This window comes from Pempheris klunzingeri, chromosome 9, assembly GCF_042242105.1.
Source record: "Pempheris klunzingeri isolate RE-2024b chromosome 9, fPemKlu1.hap1, whole genome shotgun sequence".
Lineage (NCBI taxonomy): Eukaryota > Metazoa > Chordata > Actinopteri > Acropomatiformes > Pempheridae > Pempheris > Pempheris klunzingeri.
In genome coordinates, this window is record NC_092020.1 from 13,019,960 (window position 1) to 13,045,972 (window position 26,013).

Below are 26,013 nucleotides of genomic sequence, written 5' to 3' on the forward strand. Positions count from 1 at the left end.
CCTGTTGAGCCTCTCTGCTCTGGCCCTGTAACTGTGGCAGCGCCTCCCTGACCTCAGCAGTTCAGAGAGGCCATGCCTCGGATGGCCCGAGCAGTTTCGACACTCTCATAAAATAAGTGGTTTAATGATAATGTAATACGTAGGCTTCATAGGATTACACAGGAAGACGCGGGAAGATCACTTTAACCGAGAATACAAACTCTCGAGGCAGTCGTAAAACCTGTATGTACCAGTTTGGCACAACCTGTTGAGTCAACAGAAGTCTCATGAACTACAAATCCCATGATCCTCTGTCACAGACGCCCACCTAGCTTCGATGACGATTCTAGCTTTTCGTCCAATCGTTGCTTGGGTTTTTGTGATTGACGTACAAGTCAAGGGCTGTCATTGGTTTCTATGTGGTTTCCAGGAAGTGAACGCCACAATTCTAACCACCTCCTACATGTGAGCCCCATCGATAGCACCACGCGCTGCGTGTGGAGGAGAGAGACACCGGTCGCGAAGGCAACGTCACTCCTCGGACCACCGACTCGACGTAGCGCAGCGGACAGACAGCGGAGCGGAGCGGCGTTGTCCGAGGCAGGTACCGTACCGGCTCCATTTATGCTGATATTTATTCACCCTCTGAAAAGCTGACAGTCGGTTTGCTCGTGGTTTCCAGGAGAACAGGGGCAAAGTAGGTCGTCTTAGATAAGAACAGGGTGGACGCTAGGGCCTCGCAGACTCTAGGCCCGTTATCCTCCGCGCACTTTACTGACTGAGGTAGCCCGGGTAGAGTCTCTCCCTCACGGTCAGTCCTGCCGCCAGTACTGGTCAGGTGCCTTCACGGACACCGCGCCACTAGCTAGGAGAGGTAGTTGGGGCGAATATTTTGTCGGCTTGACGTGACTGTGAATATCGACCAGTCTGCTTACTGCCCAGTTTACCGCATATGTTTTGCTCTTCTTTTTTCACGTCTTTTCAGGTGCTGAAGCGATTACAGCAGAAAGATGGCGGACGACCCCAGCGCGGCGGACAGGAACGTGGAGATATGGAAAATCAAGAAGCTGATCAAAAGTTTGGAAGCCGCCCGTGGGTAAGGAATCGATTTGAGCTGTGTCGATGCCGTGGCCGGGTCAGCTGTACTAGCGTTCATGGCTTCGGGTGATGGTGTGAATGTTGACCGCCGCAACAGCTGGAGATCGAACAAGTGGGGCCGAATTTGGGAGTGGTTAGCTTAGCATAGCTATCTTAGCGTACTGTAGCTTATGCTACTGTCTACTGCTAATTGCTAAGCGCTAACTGCTGTCGCATGCAGCCAGTCTGGACGTTGGAAACATTGTGTTAATTTGGACGAATAAGTATTTTCATGTTTCTACGTTATGGGGGACATTGCGGAGAATGGTGATTCAAGACCCATAAATGTTTTTAAAGCTATTAACGGTAATGTTAGCTGTGTTGCTAATGAGACCCGCTAATAGACGTCATCTCTGGAAAGAGGCCGCCATGGGTGCCTTTAACAAGAAAGCACGTTGATGAGAAATGAAGGCCGGCTAGCTTACAGCTGGACTTCCACATGCTCTGTTTAGACTTATTCCACAACTTCAAGTGACGTTTGCCTGGCCTTGAGCATGTAGAGTACATGGCAGAGGCTCTTTATTCCCTTAAGAGTCCACCTAGTCAGTTACTTCATGGCTCACAGTGTTACAGTTCAGCTTTTCTGGCTTCACAATGGTCAGTCGAGAAGAAGTCCACATCAGTTGACTGCCGGTTGTCTCATCGAGGCCTTGAGTTATCAAACAAGACATGTGAAATGTGGGTGTTGCTACACCGGCTTGTACCTTGCTCTGCGACAGCTTGCCTTCTAGTGCTGCGCAGATTTTGCTGTCCTGTGCTCCAGCGCCTGCCCTGTCACACACAGTTGACCATTTGCCCTATATTCATCCAGTTGCTGCTACCTACCAGTGTGTGTGTGTGTGTGTGTGTCTGCGTGCAGTGTCAGCCTGTGCTGGTATGCTTTGTCTCTTGATAGGTAAGTGAGTGGAGAGACCGTATGGAGCAGTGCAACTGAAACTCAGTCCTCGGCTTCAAGGGCAGAGATAGTATTCTGTGTAACAGAAAGCCCACCCTGATTGTCCCTCAACCTTTCAGTTCTTGTCAAGGTGATATTTTGCAAGAGTGGCTTGGTTGTTTACAAAATGAGATGAAAGTTAAGAGGTGGATTAATATCAGAGGTAATAAAGTGAACATGCCAAAGTTGCTGTTCCAAATAGCAAAGGCTGATTATAGTTGACGTGGATAACACCCATCGTGTTTGTGTAATTTTGACATAAGTATGAATTGTGTTGTCGTTGTGTTTACCTTGTTATACTTTTGTGGCGATGAAGCACAAGTGTTTGTAATATGTAGTTAGACACTGTATCCCATAGCATCTTGTCTGTGGTATGTATGATTAAGTGATTTTGTAAGTACTAACCTTAAATCCCCCTCTCTCTCTATAGTAATGGCACCAGTATGATCTCACTGATCATTCCTCCCAAGGACCAGATATCCAGAGTGGCCAAGATGTTGGCTGATGAGTTTGGTACTGCTTCCAACATCAAGAGCCGAGTCAACAGGCTCTCTGTACTCGGGGCCATCACCTCTGTACAGCAAAGACTAAAACTCTACAATAAGGGTATGTTTTACAATGAAAACCTCACAAACTTTCATGTGGGGTTTTGTTTTTGAGGGCCAAGTAGACATAATTGACTCATATCAGGATGTCTTTACATAGAAAATTATCTTCATGTTACATAATTTCAGTGCTTGTGACAAAAGCTGATAAACAATCATCGGCAGCAGAAGATTACATCTGATTCTTGTGCATTTGGACCATTAAATTTAGTTTCCTAAACATGAACAGGTTTTCAGTTAATCGGGCTAGATTTAACAGGACATTATATAACTGGAATTGTCAAACATCTTTTTCAGTGTGTAATTTTACTTTTTTTTTTTTTTTTTTTTACATTTTATCATATGTATGTGTGATGTATTAAGACGCCTCTGTACCACTTGTGACTGGACAAATATGAATAATATGAATTGGCACAAGATGCGGTGGATATATCATTGAATTGTAGGTAGCTAAAAGCATAGGAGGAGGGTACTGTGTCGTATTGTACATCATAATAGGAATGCATTCTTTGTAAAATGTTGTGAGTGTGAGAGATTTGAGAAAGCTTGATGATGCTCCTCCAGAAACTGCACTTTGTTTATGCATCTGTACACAAACTGGTATTTGTCTAATCTGTTGGCCTGTGACTTTTGTCTCTTGCCAGTGCCACCCAATGGTTTGGTCGTGTACTGTGGCACCATTGTGACGGAGGAAGGCAAGGAGAAGAAAGTCAATATCGACTTTGAGCCTTTTAAGCCAATCAACACCTCCCTGTACCTCTGCGACAACAAGTTCCACACCGAGGTGAGAGCTTTTCTTTGGTTTTTATGTTTGCATATTGTTTTCTCGGAGGAAATTCCCAGGACATGAACTTCTGTTTTAGTATATTTTAATACTCTTGTTTTGTGTCACAATCTCATGGTCTGTTCTGCCCTCACTGCCCCTTAACACAGGCATTGACAGCCCTGCTCTCTGATGACAGTAAGTTTGGCTTTATTGTGATCGACGGTAGTGGGGCACTGTTTGGCACACTGCAGGGCAACACCAGGGAGGTGCTACACAAGTTCACTGTGGACCTACCCAAGAAGCACGGTACTGACCCACAATGCTCACACAACACCGAACTTTTGATATTTTCAAGTACACAGCAGGGACTATTAGAGAACTGATTAAATATTACTCTGTATCACTTTTTGGCGCTTAGTTTTATCTGTAAGGAAATGTTCTAAAGATTGTGTCTCATGTCTATCTTTCTTTCAGGCAGAGGAGGGCAGTCTGCTCTGCGTTTTGCTCGTCTGAGAATGGAGAAAAGACACAACTATGTGAGAAAAGTGGCTGAGACGGCTGTCCAGCTCTTTGTGTCCAATGACAAAGTTAATGTGGCAGGAATGGTCTTGGCTGGCTCTGCCGACTTCAAGACTGAGCTCAGCCAGTCAGACATGTTCGACCCGGTAAGTCTGTGTCTGTGTGTGTTCTGATAGAAATCAGTACCAATTAAGTATTTACCATGTAATGTATCAATAATTAATTCTTGTCAGTGTGTTTTTCCGAACAATAAAGAAAGTAGACTAAGCATTTTAGAATCTGTTTAACTTCTTACACACAAAATACTTCTCAATATGGGGAATGGATGCCAAAAGATTTAATTGTTTCTTTATTAAAAGGGTCAAATGCACAACATGTACAAACAAGTTGGTTACAAAATTACTTCAGCCATCAACCTTTTTTTTTTTTTTGTTTTACTAAGACAATTGAACTGTTTTTCTCATCTCAATGTGATTTAGATCACATCGATATATACACAATAATGAATAAATATTATGAAGGTTATAACCTGATACTATGAATTTAGCCTAGTGTAAAAGATACATAATGCAGATTCTGTTGCTAAACAGCTGTTTGCCAAATTCCAAACCCAGGATTTAGTTTCCGAGCTGCTGGGTTTGGAACAGTTAAAAGGTACTTCATATTAACTATTGCTGTATGCCTCTTTAACCTACATGTGTGTTTGTTTTCTACAGAGGTTACAGGCCAAGGTTCTGAAGCTGGTGGACATCTCCTATGGAGGAGAGAATGGTTTCAACCAGGCTATTGAGCTCTCAGCAGAGGTTCTCTCTAATGTCAAGTTCATCCAGGAGAAGAAGCTCATAGGTGAGTTTTGACACACTGGAACAACTCTTTAGTGCGAAGGAAATAAAAGCTTTTGTTGTGGTAACCATTTTCTAAATCGTTGTCCCTCCCTGTAGGGCGATACTTCGATGAGATCAGCCAGGACACGGGGAAGTACTGTTTTGGTGTGGAGGACACACTCAAAGCCCTAGAGATGGGAGCAGTGGAGATACTCATAGTCTACGAGAACTTAGACACCATGCGTTACATTCTACGTGTGCACGGGGCAGAGAGCAACGGAGCCGAGAACGGTACGCAGACCACATATATCACATATGCCATTGCTGAGAAACAATGTAATAAGTATGTTATAATGCTATAATCTTCATGTGTCTCCTTTGATTTTTAGATGAGAAGACTTTGTACTTAACGCCAGAGCAAGAAAAAGACAAGTCTCACTTCACAGACAAGGAGGTGAGTACTACAAAGGAAGGACAGATCTCTGATTTATGTTGGACCCATTACCCAATATGTCATGTGTCCCTGACTCTGATTGTGTTTCTAGACGGGGCAGGAACATGAGCTGATCGAGAGCATGCCACTGCTGGAGTGGTTTGCTAACAACTACAAGAAATTTGGAGCCACGTTGGAGATAGTCACAGACAAGAGCCAAGAAGGGTCCCAGTTCGTCAAGGGCTTTGGAGGCATTGGGGGTGAGCACACTGTTGCTTATGATTGGGTTTATGACACCAGAATTATACATTTGAATCTGGTCAGGAAGAAAGGAGGAAATGCGTAGCTCTAGACAGGGCAGGTTCAAGCCTCCATGTGTCCTCAGCTATACACGGGCAAAATATGAAGGGAACCCCTAAAAGGCTTTCCTGTTCCCTTCACTATCCCATTTTTCCCTGTGCATCCTGTAATAGCATAGAAGATAAAATAAGTATCTCCATCATCAGCCACATGACTGCTTTGTCCCAGTAAAAATAAGAGTGTCTTTTGAGGAAATATGTTATATGCCACGCTGCAGACCACATACAAGCTGCTCTATCTAAAATAATCTTGTGCTGAGATCAGCAACAATTAAGACATTGATAGCCAGGGCTATATGATTGCAAAAATGTTGCAGGCTAATAATAATCATCAGCTTAACCATGAATGAAGACTATACCCTATACATACTAGTTCATGGCTATGACTAATTATGCTTAAAAACCACTTTTAGGAGCCAAATGTTATTGACATGTAACCTTGGCTTGAGCTGAGAGGTCAGTTCTGTTCTCTTTTTTTCCTGATTCACTCTCCTGTCCTTTTGGCCTCCCTCTGAGTTTTTCTGAGGACACCCGTGGTGGACGAGGAAGTAAAGAAATGAGGCGTAGTGAAGGCAAATTAAAAGCACCCTGAATTCCTTCCACAGGTTATCGTAGTGTATTTGTTTTGCATGTCGTCTTTCCCCGTGAGGACAGGAAGGTGCTAAAAATTCCCTATGTGATCTTAAGTTTCACATTATCCCTCCCATTTCATATGTTTGAATGTTGTTTCAAACGTGTTTTTATCCTAAGTGTGTGTGATTCACGCTGCCAACCATTCAGTGTCATATTTTGAATACTTTGTTTGATCATGCAAGTAATGTTCAAAGTTATAATTTATTGAACATGGATTCCTGCTACAGGTAAGACCTTTTGATACTGATGTGTTGTTGTCCAGGAGACATTACTTTGATAACATGTTAAATGTTTTCATTACTTAAAAGAAAAGGAGCATTTCCAGAATTCATGCTTTTTATAAAGAAATACTCCCAACTCCATAACTAATGGGGATTCGTTTATCCTAATTCTTCCTTTAATGCTGCCATGATCTAACCAAGCATGACACAAGTTGGCCAGCCGTCATATTACCCCTGTTAATCTATCACATTTATGCTCCTCAGGTATCTTGCGGTACAGGGTGGATTTCCAGGGCATGGAGTACCAAGGAGAGGACGATGAGTTCTTTGATTTGGATGACTACTAGGTAGTCGGGGACTGATATTGGGAGAAAAAAGAAAAGGAATGAATGAAGAAATAAGGAAAGAAAAATGCCACCTCTCTTGCAGCAAGTGAGAGGTGCAACCGTGTTGACCATATATATATGACAGACACACCTTCCAATTTACCTGTTGCATACACAAACTTGCACATACATTTCATCCGTACACAAGACAGAGTACATCACACAGGCTGAAGAGGAGTGAGATTTTCTTTCATCCAGAGAGGGAGAAAGCCCTTCCTGAATAAATCCCTGCCTTAGAGTGCTGGTTCCTTCCCCTAGTTGGATTGGACTTGACTCATTTTTGTTCTCTTTTTTTTTTTTCCCTCCTCCCCTCCATTTTGAATGAACACAACAGCAAGTTCCCAGATTCCTCGCTGCCCCTGACCTGGTCTGAAGATGAACTTTGGACTCACTCCTCACATATAGAAAATATATTTTCCTTTCTTGCCTCATCATGTCCCTACCCTCTCTCTCTTCTCCCTTCTATGCTTTCTCTCCTTTTTTTTTTTGTTTTTTGCATTTCATTTTTTTACTGGTAACTGCTGCTGTTGTATTTTATGAGAGTGGGGGATTTTTTTTACCTGGGTTTCTGTAGAGAAAGGGGGACAAAGTATTAAATTTGAACTGCTGAAAACCATTGCTACCTCCTCATCTGCTGTGGTCTCAATCATGTGCTGTGTCTGTCCCGTTCCTGTAGAGGCTGACCTTTTCTCTGTTTTCCAGATTTTAAATGAACATACTGTGATGGCACTGTGTGAGTGACAAACATTACAGAAAGATAAGAGTCACATCTCTTGGATGTAGGTACTCAATAGAGTCCCCCTTGATATGAGATCTGTTTAGATAAAATTAAACTCTCCACATTGCATTTGTAAATTAATCTGACATCTTTGTCATCAGAAACGCATTCAAAATCTGAATTTGTCAATGCAATCCTGCAGTTACAATTTTATGTGATTTGTTGGGCATTCAGGAAATAAGATTTATGATTTGCTTGCCCCTACTGGGGAAATAAGATGACGGATGAGGGTAAGTTTTAATTCATAATGCTTTGTGAAGAAATGGTAAAGTCAGAAGTGCCCAGGGAGCACCTGAAGAGTGGACTTGTTAAATACACCAAACGCATTCATTATTTTAAAAAAAATTACTTAAAGGACAAGTGAGGGAAGTAAAACTACATTAAAGAACACCTCAGAGTGTTAAGGAAGGAAACTAAACACTCTGGACGCTGCAGCGTTAAAACGTCCTGTGGAGATAACATTACTGTTCTGAAACTGAGGATGTGAATAACTCAAGCATATGCACTTAACTGAGTGTAAACCATATTTCTTTAATGCTTGTGATTCATAGGAAAGCGTCAACAAAGGTGAACCAAGGTAAAGTGTAAACGATTGTCACTTTTATCCCTCTCCTTATTCACTTGCATTAATTGTACCTGTGTATCAACCGTATTTGGATTTACTAAAATATCTAATTGGATGGAAATGTACTAAAACAATCCAAACCTCTTATGAAAAAGTGTGTTTGACCATATTGTCACAAAGCTACAGCACCACAAAACCTTTAATCATTGAGCCACAGGTCCTGTTGCTGTTTTATGGAGGTGGATGTAAATGACCATTTCTTTTAAGCACACACAGCATATTAAAATAGTCAACATCCTGCAGCATCTCGTAGCAAAGCTATGCGGATGATTGATTTCGCCTCGGTGTATTCCTCTTCAGGATAGCAACAGCATCTTCATCCATTTGCCCTTTTGTTTGGGGGAGTCACCGGGGAAGCCTTGGTAGCACGGTTAGCGAATCAATAAAAGGCAAAGCTGTGAAAACACTCCCCTTTTGACAAAATCCGTCCAATCAGTGCGTTTTCTCGCTGCATGGGCGTTCCCATCCCCCACCCACCCTTTTGACACTGCCCTACCAAAGCTGTGTGGCTGAGCGAAGTGAATGACGTCTCTGCATTTGCGGGCCGCCGACGCAGGGCTGGGTTTCCATTTTCAGAGCGAGTTTCGGGGGGGATCGTCAACATGGAGCCGGAGATGGAGGACAAAACGCTGGAACTGATGGTAAGATCGGTTTTGTTATGGCATCCTGGGCATACGAAGTGTTCAGTATCGCCACTGTTTTGTGGGAAGCGCCGAGGCTCGACTCGATGGCAGGAATGGGCTGAAGCGGCTTGTCGGGAGAGGTGGAGGAGAAAGGAGGGGGGACCAGAAATCAGAGGGAGGGCCTGAAATTATCGATACATTTTGTTAAGAATGCTCCGCATACTGGTCGGATTGACAAACAGGACCTATACTTCAACACCTGACGGCTGTAAAACACGTGCTGTTTTGGATAAAGTCGTCAAACAGCGGGGAAATCAAAAGGTTGATGATCAGTCGTCGGCCGTAGACATCCGTGGATTCTCGGGGTAGCGTTCACTGCGGTGACGCTGCGCCACTTTAACTGGGCCCTGTCTGCTTCTTAGCCATCCAGCTAGCACAGGCTAGAAGGCGATGAACCACGTAAATTTACGGGTATGTTTTATTATCTAGTTCATGTTAAGACAGTCTGCTTGGTAGTCGATGTGTGGAGCAGTCAAGCAGGTTCTGTATTACAACGTGATGTGGCCAAAATCGTACCAGTGCGCTGCTTGTCTGTTAATATTTTTAAAGTGCGTAGAAGGAAGTGTATTGCTTTTTCATTCACATAGCGTTACCACGATTAGCGAGGTAGCAATTAGCTTAATAGCTAGCATGCTAAAAATGCTAGGTATACTTGACAGCATTACCGTACCAAAACAGTCATTTGGTCGGGGCTTTAGGGGCTCTTTTTGTAACCAGAAACAAATTGTCGTTATGATATAGTTTTCCTGTACAGACGGTCAGGTTTGGTCAAGAAGCAGCGTAGAGATCGCCAGTGAAATGACTAGCTATCCTGATATGCTAGCCACCTAGGCTAATGTTAGCTTACTAATAGCTAACATTAACATTACAGGGGTCAAAGTGGTCGGAAGGAAGACGTCAATTAAGATAAGACACTAACGTGTTTTGTTATTGAACTTCCACATAGATGGAGTTTATCGTAGTTTGTAATTATTTATTCCCCATGTCTGAAATATTGCATCGTTTCTCTAACAAACAAATCAATTGTATCGCCACACTTGGCTATTGACAAAGCAAGTCAGGCCTAGAAAGTGACATGTTAGATGTGTGTCATGTAGCCTAAATTACAGGGACTACACGTATCCTGTGGGGCACAAACGAGCCCGGGAGTATTTGGTGCCTATTTTTGCTTAAGGGTCCTAACCACACACACAACACATGTTTATAGACCGTGAATAACCATCTTTGGGAGAAATTAAATGTCATTTTGGAGAGAATCTACTATAGGAGTCACGCAGTAGGCTAGACTACACACTCAACAGACTTTCTAAAGATGTTAAAACTTCATCCAAGATATTAGACTGCTTTCCAACGCTTCCATGGATTGTTTGACCTTTATTTTAGTATTCAGATTTAAATAGATATTTATAAAAAATGAAAACGGAATGTACCAAAGTGCTTACACATCTATAAAATAAGAAATCAATGAGGCCAAAGAGCATATTAGTGTTGACAAAGTATATAAAGTGAAGAGCACTTACAGTATCTAGTCCATGTACGTCATGAATTCGCACCTCCTCTGTATTTCCTCAAGAATGATTACACATATCAAAGTTGAGGAAAAGTTATACATCTGTGTTGGGTTGGAGGGGCAGAAAGTTACAGGCCTGGAAAAAAAGTGAGAGATATTTGTCTGAGCTGTGTCTGTGTATTTAATTTTATTTTATTTTTTTGTCCCGGTGTTATTCACTAACCACTCATGAGAGTGGGGATGGCAGAACAGCGGGTGGGGTTTCTGTCAAAACAAGAGTGACAATAATTGACAATGAATCCCATTGCCCCTCCCTCTCCTCTACCTATCCCCACCCAGTTCACGTCTAATAATGCTTCTGTGTGTATGTTTATCAGTCTGTATCTTGTGTGTGAAGGAGTGTGTGTTCCTGCGCTCACTGTGCCAATGTGTGTAGCTCTAATACTGGTTTTTCCCCTCACTATCCCCCACCTCCTCCCCTCTTCTTCTCTCCTCACCTTTGATGGTTACACACCCACCTCCTCTCAATTTCAAACCAAACCTTGTTTATTTCTTTTACCATTATTTTTGTATTCTTACACTTTACCACACTTCCACCTGTCCTTTTCCTCACCAACTCCTCACCACTTCCATTCATCTATCCACTCATTGATCCATCCATTCCACCCTTCCCCTTTGGTTTCCTCCACTCAACTTCCCTCATCAACCCCCTTCCTCTTTTCCTTTACTTCTCATCTCTGGTCTTTCGCTCTTCCCTTTCTCTTCCTCCCTCACCCTGTCCACTTCGTTCTCCTCCTCCCTTCCTCCCTTCCTCTCTCTCTTTCACACAGTGCTCTGTGCCTCGCTCTCTCTGGCTGGGCTGCTCCTCGGTGGCTGAGAGTTTGTGTGCACTCAGGTGCCTGCAGAGCATCCCCTCCACCCGGGCTCACAACCAGGTTCTGCCTCTCTCCTCTTAATTCTGCTGCTCCTCCTCCTCTCCCTTCCCTTCCTCCCTCGCCATCTCCTCACCCTTCACTCTTCTTCGCCCACTCCACACGACTTCTCATACCACCATGTTGCGGACAGCACCCACTCACCCCTCACCCTCCTACCTCCTCACCTTCCGTTGTCCTTTCCTCCCCGTTGGAAGCACACTGCTCTCAGGTTCCTCTCTGGTGTGTCCTCAAACTCTCTCTGCTTGAAACCGAATTGTAGCTTTACAAACTGTAATTGACTTCCTTTATAATCATGTCAAATCACAGTTCTTGCATCTGAATTAGGCCCCAGAATGCTTTAAAAGCCAAACAATGGAAAAAGTGGAGACTTCCACGATCAGATGAGTTTGAATAGTAGACTAAGTGGTTTGGTGTGAGTGGAGGAAGGATGCAGGGGTACCAGAGGATAACCCCGCATTGAGGAGTAACATTTTCTCCCCTTCTACCTGGAGGTGTGAGGGCCGAGGTGGGGGGGAGGTCTTCCTTCAAGCTCCAAGGGGCTACATGCTTGCTTGCCTGCCTGCCTGGCCAAGCCTGGTCTGTCTGTTTTTGTTTCTTCTTCCTTCTCTTCTTCTGCTCTGCATGATCATCAACACCAGCAAGCCCATTCTGGCCTTTTGTCCTGTCTGCTTTGGTCTTAGTACCTGACCGTTTGTTTGTTTGTTTGTGTGGTTGTGTTAGTGCCAACCACTGATATGCTCTCTGTTGGTTTAGCTGTGCACATGTAGCAGCATCACCAAAATAGATGGTACATGCACTGAGTGAAACCAGGACCAATGCTTGAGGGTGTTCTGGGTTTTACTTGGGCCTATCTTAAAAACGTGATCAATAAATGATCTAGGTATTATCCAAGGTACGGTCCACCAATGGCAACTCTTTAGCCTCTGGAGAAGCACAAATGGATATTAAAATGTATAGACAAATGGGTCTCCATTATAGCTTTTTCGCCAACAAAGCTTTTTTCATAGACTGTGACCTTGGCTTAGTCATCGTCTACACAGATATGTGGTAGCATTGACCCTCTCCCAGGCAACTTCCTTGTGTGTCCCATTTCTTCAAATTAGATTGATGATATATCTGGCAACAAGGAATACACATTGTTAAGAAAAAAAAAAGTAATTTAAGTGTGAGCCTGCAAATGATTATAATACATTAGTCCCCTTTTGTTGTTTTTACATGTAGTTATGCTCTGACAGGCTTGTGCTCTTTCTGCTTATTTCTGAGGGTGTGCAGTGTTTGCCTTTATAATTCAGGAATGAGCTAGTTTGAAAATGTTAATTTTACTCTATGCAGACATGTTTGCTCAAGGTGTCGTCTTAACATCAATGGTCTAGAATACTCTCAGTCTCAACTAAAATTTGTAAACATCAAGTCCCCTATGATGTTAGCAGGTCACCATGTTGGTTTTGTATGTATGAAATGATGAACGCAAGATTAGGATTTTGTTCTCTGACTGTCCATGACTTCCAAAGAAGAGCACATGTTGTATAGAACCTGCAGTTTGCCTACCTGAAGTGTTAGGAGCAAGTGCTACTGTCAATTATTGATTGTGCTATAAGATGTTATTAAAATGACTCAAGACTCTTGTTTGCATTACACTTTCAAAGAACTCAAATAATTGTAAGACTTGAGTCATGCTAGAAATGGGTGGGATCCGGTCACCTCCCAGTTTTTTTCTGATCCTCTATATGCTGCAAGACCACTATCTGATTTTAGTTTCATTACAGTCATGCCTGAGCTGCTGCCACTGACATACCCAAGATGCTGCAGTTTAATTTCCTGTCCAGACTACTTAGCCCACATCACAGACAAGCAAGCAAATAGATTCCTTTTGTTGCAGTGCTCAGTTTTTTTCTCTCTCTCCATATGTGTGAGTGTGTGTGTGTATGCACGGGTGTTTGTGCGTGCACGCCTCAGAAGTCATGATGGTTACCCCTCCTTGGCTGTGTTTGTGTCCAGCGCTGTATACACCGCTGCCCTGGCTCTCACAGTGCCTTTAAAACAAATGCAAAGAGAACAAAGCGCTAACCAGCACCATCTCTCTGTTTTGTACTTTTTCTTCAGAACACGTCGGGGATGGAGTCACAGAACCTCGTGGACGATCTGACAAAGAAGAACACAGTTCTCAAGGTGTGTCCGCATCTGTTATTGTGTGTGTTCACAGCTGTGGACCATCATGTGTGTCAGTGACCACAGCATGGTAAAAAGTCTACAGCTCGGTTTATTTAAATTTACATTTTTCGAAGGGTTATGATGCAAATGAATCACACAAATGAATTGTTAACTTTTATTTAGAAATTATTAAAAGATATTTCAGAAATTTTCTTGTTGATATTCCATGCCCCCATGCCTCTACACCAGCAGAAAACCTCACACTAATGTTTTCAAATTCTGTTGACACTACCATTTATTTTAAAGCGTTTTCCTATTCCCACACATACACCCCCACTGCTGCAGGCTCTGAGTGGTTTAACGAGCTTTAACCCATAGCAATGAAAATTGATTTTTAACTTAGTTCATTCTGCAACGATAAGAGACTCCTCTTGATCCTGCACTCAGACTGCCATGAAGCCCAATACAACAACTCACCATTTTACTCCAACACACTCATTTCAGTAATGGAAAAAAGTGATACTGTGGTTAAGATGCTGCTCAAGACGTTTTGGTATACAGCTGAAATTAGTTACCATGTAACACCCAAAGTGAATGTCTTTAAATGCTCTCAATTTAACACACTTTTTAAAAAACATTTAATTAATCCATGTGTGCCCCTGATCTTTACAGCTTAGTAATGGTCCCGTTGTGGTGTCCCGCAAGCGCCCATCAGAGGGGAACTACGAGAAGGAGAAGGAACACTGCATCGCCCTGTTTGATCAGTGGTCGGAGGCTGACCAGGTGGAGTTTGTCGAGCGCCTGATCTCCCGTATGTGCCACTACCAGCACGGCCACATCAACTCCTACCTCAAACCCATGCTGCAGAGGGACTTCATCACTGCGCTGCCAGGTACAAATACAGATAGAATTACAGTGTTTACCAGAAGATTATTTTAAAGCGATTTTGATGCATGTCCACGCAGTTAAAAGTAAATGAGACCCGCTTCCACTGAACACCGCAACAACAAAAAAGGAACAAACACACTACAAATTGTTTTCCTTTTTTTTTACATTTGAAATGGATATGAATAAACATGGATTACTTTTGAAAAAGAAAAACTAAAAATACTTATCCTCAGGCACAGATACACTAACCAGATGAAATCCTATTAATTTTGCAACAAGCACTCACTCAGGCCCTTCTTTTCCTCCCCCCCAGCCCAAGGCCTGGATCACATAGCAGAGAACATCCTGTCTTTCCTGGATGCACGCTCGCTATGCTCAGCAGAGCTGGTGTGTAAGGAGTGGCAGAGGGTCATTTCTGAGGGTATGCTGTGGAAGAAGCTCATTGAACGCATGGTCCGCACTGACCCTCTCTGGAAAGGACTGTCTGAGAGACATCAGTGGTGAGAAAGGACATTGACTTATTTACACACGCACACACACACACACCTCCTTTTATTTTACATTAAGATCTAAAAATGGCAGACACTCTGAAAACAAGCAGTTTGCCTATACCTCAGAAACAATCAGCTTAATTTCTTCCAGTGTGCTTGTCAATCTTCCATTTTTTGGTGTTTCATTTAGGATAAAGGAAAGAAGGAAAATAAAGAGGAAGTAAGGTTATAGCTGGTTGATCTTGAGTGTCTTATGCAGGTGAAAAAATGTCCCTGTGGATACAAAGCAGACGTCATTCAAATATTTTTCGTCCTCTAGGGAGAAATATCTGTTCAAGAATCGCACGTCAGAAGTCCCACCGAACTCTTACTATCACTCTCTTTATCCCAAGATCATTCAAGACATAGAGGTAAGAGAGAGCAAGATGGATTTCAGTATTAACTCATCACTGTTTTGATAGATTTTAGTAATTTTTTGTGCAGCTTCTATTATTGCACCACATTATTTTATATTGTTAAAAATGTTACTTTGCTGTCTGTATGGCTTATAATTGCATTATTGTAGCTCAAAAACACGAAGTGGCTTGTCTGGACTCCTATGAAGCTGACACAATACATTTATAGATATATGCATCACTGAGCTTCACATGACTTATTTATTTACTTTTAAAAAAAAAAAAAAAAAAAGTGAGATGTAAAAGTTTGGCAAGTTTGTTCACACTTTTGCAGCTATTTTCCTGTCAAGGGTCTGCAAATGCTGCTTCACTTGGGTAGAAAATGTTGATGACACTAATAATTTTCTGGTGTGATTCTAATCACTGTAATCACATGACCACTTTCCACCTGAGTAGATTTCAATTTGTTTCTATCTTTTATAATAACATTACCTGATGTTTGCCTCAGTCTCCTCTCTGTCCAGCTTCAGTGCTTCTCTTTCTCTTGGTTGCCTTCTGTGTATGTGTTTCTCATTGTTTCTCTCTCTTTTCCCCAGACTATTGAGGCTAATTGGCGATGTGGCAGACACAACTTGCAGAGGATTCAGTGTCGCTCAGAAAATAGTAAAGGGGTTTACTGTCTCCAGTATGATGATGACAAAATCATCAGTGGCCTTAGGGACAATTCCATCAAGGTATGTGTTTACTGAACATCCAGTTGATTTGGCCCACATTACTGTCATCTTTGCCAAAGTGCCCAGCCACCCACTGGCTTTTTTCCTAAACTTTCTGCTTCAAAACTACCTCAGAGATTTATAGAGTGGACAAAGAATAAAAGATTGTTTGTTTGATTTATTATGTGGGGTTTAAATTCCTTATGTTCTAATATCAAATCGCTGTTGTCATCATTATCTTAAGTAAATTAATGAACAAACGTATAGTGCACTGACAGCTCATGGATACAAAATCTCACTGCCTAGAATTACATCTCATCACACCTGCTCTGTATAACAGCAAAGCTGCATGATGTGAAACCCATCAGGAGCAAATGACTTAGTGAGAAATTGATGAACTTGTTTACAGTGTTAATTGTGTCCTTTTTTGTTCTGTATCTCCATGTGTGTGCTGATTACTAGAGCTGTTGAGACTTGATTTGACTTGATTGATGTATTTTTACTGTATTGATTTCATGTCATGCTCAAATCATCTGTTTAGGTTGTGGATGAAAGAGTGCTACTACACTTGTTTTGTTTGCAAAGTAGTACCAATGTAGGTTAGAATTTCTGTCATAATTTTTTATGACTTTAGCTAGAGAATAACTACACCCCTACTGGTCACATACATTTTTCACACTTTCATCACTTCAACACAAGTTTCATCACTTTTTCTCTGCTGCTGAGGCAATGAATACATACAGTATGCATGTATCAGTATGCTTGTATCCAGTTTAGGGGCCCAAATTGATATGTAGAAGTATTTAACATCAATCCTACTTCTGCATTAAAGCACCAACAGTGTAGAGAGGCAGAAGTGTTGGCGGTGAGAAAGACATGCATGCTCTGTGTGTGGTTGTTTTCTTTCAACCTGGGTTTGTCTTTTTATGAATTGAATCTTTTCTTATGGCTCAGTATAGCTTATCAACTTATTGTTCATGGCGCTGAGCTAAACCAGCAGACACTGAGACAGAAGACAAGTGAATTAAAGGATAAAAGGGCTCAGCTCCAGACCCGTTGTGCTTTCCACTTATCTGTCTGGCCTGGGAGAAGAGGAGAAGATGATGAAGAGAAGGCAAGGCTGGAGAAAAGAGGAGCGGATTTGTCTTCTTATTGTTGTGGTGGAGGCTGATGCACAGCCAGGGAACAGCTGAATGACTCTTGCATATATATATATACACACAGAGCTCAGCACAACAGTGGGGAAATGGGGCATGAACACTGCTGTAAGAATAGGCCATTCTTAGCACGACCCAAATCTGCAACCTTTTCACAAGCATGTCTTCTTTATCTGTGTCCTCCTCTGTCAATCTCTTCCTCTCCTTCTGCATCCCTCGCTTTCCCCCTTCTCTTCCTACTCCTTTCTTCTCTCCTCATAGATCTGGGATAAGCAGTCTCTGGAGTGTCTGAAGATACTGACCGGTCACACAGGCTCAGTGTTGTGTCTGCAGTATGATGAGAGGGTCATCGTCACCGGGTCCTCTGACTCAACTGTCAGGTACACACACACACACAGGCATTTATAGATCTGCATTCATATCCCCAAATGAGTGATTATGCCAGAAATTGTATAGCAGTCAGGTTATAAGTCAAAACTAATGCAGTTGCTACATACTTTTTTTGGTTGATTACTCACTAAGGATGTATCAGTGGAGACTAGTTAGAATAAGCATTCGTGTTGAAGGGAATGCTTTACAGTAGAGAGCAGAGGTCAGGTACAAGGATATATTTAAATGACACACATCAATAATAGATTGTTGATCATTAATGTTTTTGCTATTAAAAAAAACAGTGCACTTAAACATTGTAAAAAGAATTATTTTAGCCAAACACTGTATTCCATTTCTGAGTTATTACACCGACTGTCTTGTAAAGTAGCGGCACTTGATCTACTTTCTCACTTCACTACATTCAGCCGTCACAGCCAAAGGAGAACATGGCCACTACTCTAATTGAATCCATTCATCCTGACAATTGGACAAGGAGGTTGCTTTGACTGTAGCTTGGTCAAAAAAAAATTGAACATCCAGCATCTCTGTACTTGGACAATTAACAATTATTTTAAAACTGCTGGTTATATACACTTCCCTCCAAAAGTATTGGAACAGTGAGGCCAAGTCCTTTATTTTTGCTGTAGACTGAAAACATTTGGGTTTGACATCAAAAGATGAATATGAGACAAGAGATCAACATTTCAGCTTTTATTTGCAGGTATTTACATCTGGATCTGATACACAACTTAGAAGTTAGCACCTTTTGTTTGAACCCACCCATTTTTCATGTGAGCAAAAGTATTGGAACATGTGACTGACAGGTGTGTTTTGTTGCCCTGGTGTGTCCTGTTACATTGATTATTCAAACAATAAATAGCACTGAATGTCTACGTTCAGTTTCAGATTTGGGTTTTGCCTGTGCAGACTGCATTTATAGTTAGAGGCGTAACCAACAAGAAAACCAGAGAGCTGTCCATGGGTGAAAAACAAGCAATTGTGAAGCTGAGAGAAGATGGAAAATCAATCAGTCATTGCACAAGCATTGGCCATAGCCAGTCCAACCATTTGGAATGTCCTGAAGAAGAAAGAAACCACTGGTGTACTAAGTAACAGGCGTCGAACAGGTAGACCAAGGAAAAAAGCAGCAGTTGATGACAGAAACATTGTGAGAACTGTAAAGAAAGACCCTAAAACAACTGTTGACATCAGCATCAACCTCCAGAGAGCAGGAGAGAAGGTGTCACAGTCTACTGTTCGCAGAAGACTTCATGAACAAAAGTACAGAGGCCACACCAGAAGATGCAAACCACTCATTAGCAAGAAGAATAGGAAGGCCAGGCTGGAATTTGCCAAAAAGTCCAGAGACGAGCCTAAAAATTCTGGGACAAAGTTTTATGGACTGATGAGACAAAGATGAACCTTTACCAAAGTGATGGAAAGGCTAAAGTTTGGAGAAAGAGAGGATCTGCTCATGATCCCAAACATACAAGCTCATCTGTGAAACACAGTGGAGGTAATGTCATGGCTTGGGCTTGCATGGCTTCTTCTGGGATGGGCTCATTCATCTTCATTGATGATGTAACACATGATGGCAGCAGCAAAATGAACTCAGAAGTCTACAGAAACATTTTGTCTGCCAATTTAAAGAAAGATGCAACCAAACTGATTGGAAGATCCTTCATGGTGCAGCAAGATAATGATTCAAAACACACTGCCAAAACAACAAAGGAGTTCATCAGGGGCAAGAAGTGGGAGGTTTTAGACTGGCCAAGTCAATCTCCAGACTTCAACCCTATAGAGCATGCATTTTACCTGCTAAAGAGCAGACTGAAGGGAGAGACCCCTCAAAACAATCCACAACTAAAAGAGGCTGCGGTGAAAGCCTGGAAAAGCATCACAAAAGCAGAATGCAAAAGTTTGGTGATGTCAATGGGTCACAGGCTTGATGCAGTTATTTCAAGCAAAGGATTTGCAACTAAATATTAAGTCTTTTCACGTTAATGTATTTTAAGTCTATCTGTTCCAATACTTTTGCTCGCCTAAAAATTTGGTGTTCCGTTACAAATAATGCTATCTTCTAAGTTGTGTAAATAAAAGCTGAAATGTTGATCTCTTGTCTCATATTCATCTTTTGATGTCAAACCCAAATGTTTTCAGTCTACAGCAAAAATAAAGGAACTGGCCTCACTGTTCCAATACTTTTGGAGGGGAGTGTATATTATGCTTCATTGTTATACTGGTATATAGGATTTTCTTACATTTTTAACTATCTTGTAAAGCTATATGATAGAGTAGTTCCTTGACAGAAAGATGTACGTTTTAGAAGCTATGATCACACTTGCAATTGGTAGAATTGATGTTTCAATAACATCGCGTATAGATCAACCAGGTCAGTGATTCAAAATAGATGCATCTGTAAAATATATAATGCAATGAGTTGTTCATTCACACAGCAAAATGTGCAAAATGACATGCTGCACTGTTTGTATGAGGACACATTTTTGTATAACTAGAAACAGTGGCTGTAGTGTTTATCGTTTCAAAATCTGCCGTGAACTTAATGCAAATTGTCACATGTAGTATAAATCTCATATTCAATCGCACTTTTTTTCATAGCAATTTAATTGCTGTGAAATTGGAAAATAAAATGTAGAAAATTAATTTTGACATAATTTGATAACACATTTCTGTAAAATGTGCCATCCTAACCACATCAGCGCAATCAGATGGAATATAGAAATGTTAAAGGTGTAATAATTGGTGAGATTTACTATTGTTATTACAAATAGTGGGATATGTTTTATTTGGAAATGTTTAATTGCAGATATTTAAAGACTTGGTATGTGCGTATATATGTGTGTTGACACTTGCTTGGCTACTGCACACAGAAGCTGAACATTAATTCTCTTATTACTTCACACTTCAGCCGTACTCGCTGGGCAGTATCCAAGGAAAATGTGACTTCACTTCCTTAGCAACGACTTGACAGGCACTTTGTTTGTAGGCTTGGTTGTCAGCTTTTCCAATGTGTTCGGCATTTGATGCCCAGCGATGCAGCTCAGTATAACAACATGTTCTTCACAGCAGTGCGTGTGTGTGTGTGAGTGTATATGCAGCCTCTGTGTGCACATGTGTGAACTTTGAGTTACTCTCCATTGTAAAACTAATAAACATAATTCCCTGTCATGTCTCCATTGTTTTCCTTTTTCCTCTGCTCCTATTACATCGCTTTTCCACTGTCCATCTTCAACCTTCTTTTCTTTCGTTTTGACCACTTTTCCCACTGCCCCCATCTGATTTCTTTGCTACTCACTCCTTCCTCCTATCCTTTTCCACTTTTCTCACCCCTTTGTCATTTCTTCCCTCTTTGTCTCACACCCCATCCCTCCAATTCCACATCCCCATTTTTCTTTCCTGGCCCTTTCCACCTTTTCTTTTCCTCTCTCCGTCACCTTTGCCCCCATCATTCTGTTTTCCTCCTGTTTTGCCTCGATCCCTCTCCTTCTACCTCTCCTCCTCTGTAGGGTGTGGGAGGTGACGACGGGTGAGGTACTGAACACACTTATCCACCACAACGAGGCAGTTCTTCACCTGCGCTTCGCCAACGGCCTGATGGTCACCTGCTCCAAGGACCGTTCAATTGCCGTCTGGGACATGGCCTCCCCTACTGACATCAGCCTACGTCGTGTCCTTGTGGGACACCGGGCTGCTGTCAACGTGGTCGACTTTGACGACAAATATATCGTGTCTGCCTCAGGGGACCGCACCATCAAGGTAACGTGACCTGAAGAGGTGATTTCTTGGGGAAAAAATGTTCTCATAGCTGTTGCAGGGTAGAACTTTATGAAATGTTATTTATTAAAGAAAGGTTGGAGTGCACATATTTTTTTTGACTTCAGTTTTATATCAATATTCAACAGACTAGACGGTGTTTTTTAGTTTTCTCTGTCCATATACCAAGAGCCATTAAAGAATTCCAATAAGGGATTGAATAATGAAAGGTGGACTTTAGAAAGTTTTGTTAATTATATGGACCAAGTCAGTGTTAAAGTTCCAAAGTAGTTGTTAAGGAAGCTGCACTCATCTTGATAAATCGGGCCGTTGTTTTACAAAGTCTTCTGTGATGCCCTCATGTAGGTATGGAGCACCAGCACCTGTGAGTTTGTGCGCACTCTAAATGGTCACAAGCGAGGCATTGCCTGTCTACAGTACAGAGATCGTTTGGTGGTCAGCGGCTCATCTGACAACACAATCCGGTACGTGTGTGATAATTAAAAAGTACATATGGGTTATATAATATTTGTATTTAAAATGTACATTGTTAAAAATCCATTCATGCAAACCTGCTTGAGTGTGAAAATGATCCAAATGAATGTGATTCTGAGAAGACTGATAGTTTATTCAACACACAAATAAGACCAGTTTGAGTTTAGGGTTATTTTGGTTTCAGTTTCAAGTACAAATGTCATTGTTTCAAATAATACTATAGTTGACCACTAAAAACTATATAAACAGTGTAGGGACAGTACGTTGCTTTATGTTTTTGCTAAGGCTTCTCTTTCTCCAGGTTATGGGACATAGAGTGCGGGGCATGTTTGCGAGTGCTGGAAGGTCACGAGGAGCTGGTGCGCTGCATTCGCTTTGACAACAAAAGGATTGTCAGCGGCGCCTACGATGGGTCAGTCTCACACACACACGGCTTTGTGCATAGAGGCACATTTTGTTTCTGACGTTGTGTCGTCTCATGTTTCTCTCTGCAGTAAAATCAAGGTGTGGGACCTGCAGGCAGCCCTGGACCCACGAGCCCCCGCCAGCACATTATGCCTGCGCACTCTAGTGGTAAGTATCACTGATTTAGATGAAGCTCTTAAGTGTCTTAAGCTCAGGTAGAAAACCTTCTTGCTTCAATTTTGTCATTAGGAAGTAAATGATAGTGTAGTTGCTATAGAATAATGGCACTTTCTGCATTTAGACTTATTCCCTATAACCCTTGCTTTGACTGTGCAGTTCTGTCTGCCACCATGCATGAACTCCCAAGGAAATGATGGCTTAATTTCTGGCAAATCAACCATTGTGCAACTAAACTTCCAGTCATATGTCATTCTTTGTACTAGTGGTAAATAGCACAACCTGCCTACTGACTGGTATAACCTGATGTTCTATTCTGCCCTTGTAATGGCACCGAGATACGGGTTTGATAATTCCTTGTGGTGGCCTTTCCAAAATGAGCAGTAGTTAAAGCTACTATGTTCTGTAATGATCAAGGAGGGGGGGTTGTTTAGATGTTTGCCTCAAAAATCTCAAACAATTTTGTGTTTCATGTTAGTTTTACAAGTAATGATAAAACTAAGCCCACTTTAATTACAGATAAGGTTCAGTTTTTTTCTAGAAAATGAGGTGTGGATTTAAGTTTATTATCACAGGTCGTGTTGTTACTGAATTGTATTGCAGTATACTGAGAAGTGATTTCAGTGCTTAGTTAGCTTTCTGTCAATGAGGGTAGACTAACAATCTCACATCACTGTTTTACCCATGGCGATCAACTGACACTCGCAGCTGCATTTTAATGGCGACATCTCAAACATCCATAGTCTGCCTGTATGTGTACAATATTAACATCGTTCCTTAATGCATTGTGTTTTCAGGAGCACTCTGGCCGCGTGTTCCGTCTCCAGTTTGATGAGTTTCAGATCATCAGCAGTTCTCACGACGACACCATTCTGATCTGGGACTTCCTGAACGTCTCGACCAATGGCCAGTCAGAGGGACGGTCTCCCTCCCGCACCTACACGTACATTTCTAGATAGCAGGTACAAATACACACACACATTCACACATGGCTGATGAGACATGTTCTGTAAAAATGTTTGATCCTGCATCACACAAAGGTTGTGCATGTGTGCATAGATCAGAGGATCATATTCAGTCAGTATATTTACGCTTGCTGTGCACACCCATGTGTGATTGCAGACTCTTTTCTACCTCCCAGGTGGCGCCATCCACCGCACCCTTTCTTGGAGGAGCCCAGGGCTGATTGGCTGATGGGTGCGTCCATTATGGAAAGGAGCCCATCTCTTCTCCTTCCTCCTCGTCATCTCTCTGTCCACCTCCCACCCTGCCCCGTGCCCCCTCGCCCTCCCTGCCCATTCTGACAGACTCTTGAGCTTGTGCCCATTGCCTGACAGTACCATGAAATGAACTCAGACACACACGCACGCACACACACGAACATGAACACAAACACACACACTCACACTCTGATGAGGATTCCCTACTACAAAACCAACGCAACTCTCCCAAGAAGTTCACCTTCTATTACTAATTTATGTTTTGTAAAGTACACTAATGACAGTATTAACTTAGACATTATGTAAGACACAAGCTCCCCCTTTGTCCTCTTGATACAAACTTAAAGCAGCTTCTGCTCCTCAGTTTTTAACCCCTGCCAAAACTGGTTTCCACAGATATGAAATCGCATATAGATATATATTTATATATATTACACACACACATACATACATACACACAGTGGCACAGTTGGACAGAGGATGGCCTGAGCTGTGATGTGGGAGACAGAGACTCTTTACTCAGCTCTAGGAAAGGAGGGAAGGATTGGAGATGGAGGGAGTGAACGAGGGAGAACTGTGTCAAGGATGACCTCCCCGCTCCCTCTCACTCCCTCTCACTCCTCCCTGTCTCTCTCTCTCCAGCCCCCCTCCCCCCCGCCCCCATCCCCTCTAACCCCCAGAGATGCACACTCGCTTGGAATATTGGGGGCGCGCACACTCAAGTTTGCGTGAGTGTGTGTTTGTGTATGTGGACTTGTGAAACGGCAGAACAGAGCAGAAGCGTCAAACAGACAGACATGCATGTGAGGTTGCCTTGGATACTGCATCCCGGTACACCTCTGCTTTTTTTTCTTTTTAACTCTTACTTTCTTACTGTTTTTTTATTACTGTTATTTTCTCATTTTATTTGAGTATTTTGGTTCTTAGTACAAAAATCATACTAAGCGTAGTCCTCTTTCTCTTCCCCTCTCTCTTACTGTCTTTTTCCTCATTCTTTCTTAACTTCAACCCTTGTTATCTGTCCCTTTCACTCCATCTTTCTCTCCCCCATCATCTACGTGCTTGCTTTGGTTATGAGAGAAGCTGGAACTCAAGAGCTCAAATTTAGCTGTAAACGGAGTTGTCTTGTCAAAAATTGTGTTGTATATTAAAAATGATTTTTTAAAGAAGAAAATGACCTTATTGTGAATAAAGTACTTGACAGTGGAGTGTTGAGCCAACTGTAACATGAATGAGTGTCTAATTGTCTGTCTGTGTGTGTGTGTGTGTGTGTGTGTGTGTGTGTGTGCGCGTGTGTGTGTGTGTGTGCGCGCGCGCGCGCGTGAGTGCGCGTGCCATGCCTCGCCTCTCTGACATGTAGATACAACACTGTAGACCTCGAGTCTGTTCATTTTGCTCTTCTAACAAACAGCAAGGAACCCGTGCCCGCCTGCCCTTCCTTCAGACAACAAAGAATTAAGATATTTATTTGTAATTTTGTGTGAAATTCTTGATTGTTTACAAAAAAAACTGACAATTGACAAAACATCTTATCTCAAGGTCCAGTATCTAGTTTTTTTTCTCGAACTCAGCTTGTAGTCTTTCTCACTTGATCAACTTCAACAGTGCACAAACTTAATCTGCTGAGGAAAACATGATTGAAAGCTCTGCGGGGGGGAAAAACTAGCAGAGTGGACCTTGAGTAAAGATTCTTTAATTTTTTGGGTCAAACTGTTTTTCAAGATCAACAAAAAAGACTCACGAGTGCCCGGTTTTGATTTTATTCAGGACATGATGTTTGCTGTGGACCATGAGAAACCTGGTTATTCATATGTGTGTATGCTACTTTAACAGGATCCAGGTCTCTGATCGTCTGTGTACAGCTGTGTCTTGACGTCTCACCAACAAACGGCATCCTGGTTCCTCAAAACCAGAATACTGTAAAAACCTGATCATACCCAAGATACTAGTGTGCATGTAAACTGACTCGTTGGTGTCAGATTGGACTGTGAGAGATGGAATGTATAATGTCATAAAGGTTTAGAACTCTGCATCAGCAAACATTCTAAGCAGAACTTGTCATGGTAGCTGCAGTTCAGAGTAGATCATCTTCCAGGGGTGAGAAATAGATGTACGCTACTTGTTCTATCGAGGTAGGAAGTTTGTTTTTTTTCCACCATCAGGCCATTTCTTGATACACATTGGCAGTTAGTTACTTTAATTTTACTTTTCACACATTCGACCACAAAAACTGAAAATCCTGTATGTTGTCAATCACTTGTACTGGCTTTATTAAAAATGTTGACGTCCTGAGAAATTCATCTGATAAATTTAAGCTAATTTAGACCATTTATACGACGCTCAAATAAAGCAAGTCCTAGTGATTGAAATTTGGCAAAAAAGTTTTTAGGTGGGGTTTTTTGGACAGTCAAAAGTTGTAAAAAATACGTTAAGGGGCCACTAAGTTAC

General features: G+C 42.0%; 2 protein-coding genes across 3 annotated transcripts; both read left to right on the plus strand.

Moving 5' to 3' along the window:
* The first annotated feature begins 441 nt into the window (after positions 1–441).
* etf1a (eukaryotic translation termination factor 1a) lies at positions 442–7,581 on the plus strand. 2 transcript variants are annotated; one of them, XM_070836974.1, is made up of 11 exons: positions 442–583; positions 965–1,075; positions 2,481–2,656; positions 3,300–3,439; positions 3,589–3,727; positions 3,896–4,086; positions 4,657–4,786; positions 4,882–5,055; positions 5,154–5,218; positions 5,310–5,457; positions 6,675–7,579. In XM_070836974.1, the coding sequence occupies exons 2-11, from the start codon at positions 990–992 to the stop codon at positions 6,755–6,757; spliced, it is 1,332 nt and encodes a 443-aa protein (XP_070693075.1). In that variant the 5' UTR covers positions 442–583; positions 965–989; the 3' UTR covers positions 6,758–7,579. The 2 variants fall into 2 exon arrangements, with proteins under 2 accessions (XP_070693075.1, XP_070693076.1); XM_070836975.1 differs by lacking the exon at positions 442–583 and adding an exon at positions 777–853 and having other exon boundaries at positions 6,675–7,581.
* A 1,135-nt stretch (positions 7,582–8,716) lies between these two features.
* On the plus strand, positions 8,717–24,787 carry fbxw11a (F-box and WD repeat domain containing 11a). Its single transcript, XM_070836368.1, has 13 exons — positions 8,717–8,840; positions 13,431–13,496; positions 14,151–14,370; positions 14,680–14,866; positions 15,177–15,267; positions 15,849–15,986; positions 17,384–17,502; positions 21,022–21,271; positions 21,635–21,753; positions 22,065–22,175; positions 22,258–22,336; positions 23,143–23,307; positions 23,487–24,787. The coding sequence occupies exons 1-12, from the start codon at positions 8,802–8,804 to the stop codon at positions 23,302–23,304; spliced, it is 1,581 nt and encodes a 526-aa protein (XP_070692469.1). The 5' UTR covers positions 8,717–8,801; the 3' UTR covers positions 23,305–23,307; positions 23,487–24,787.
* The last annotated feature ends 1,226 nt before the right edge of the window (positions 24,788–26,013 follow it).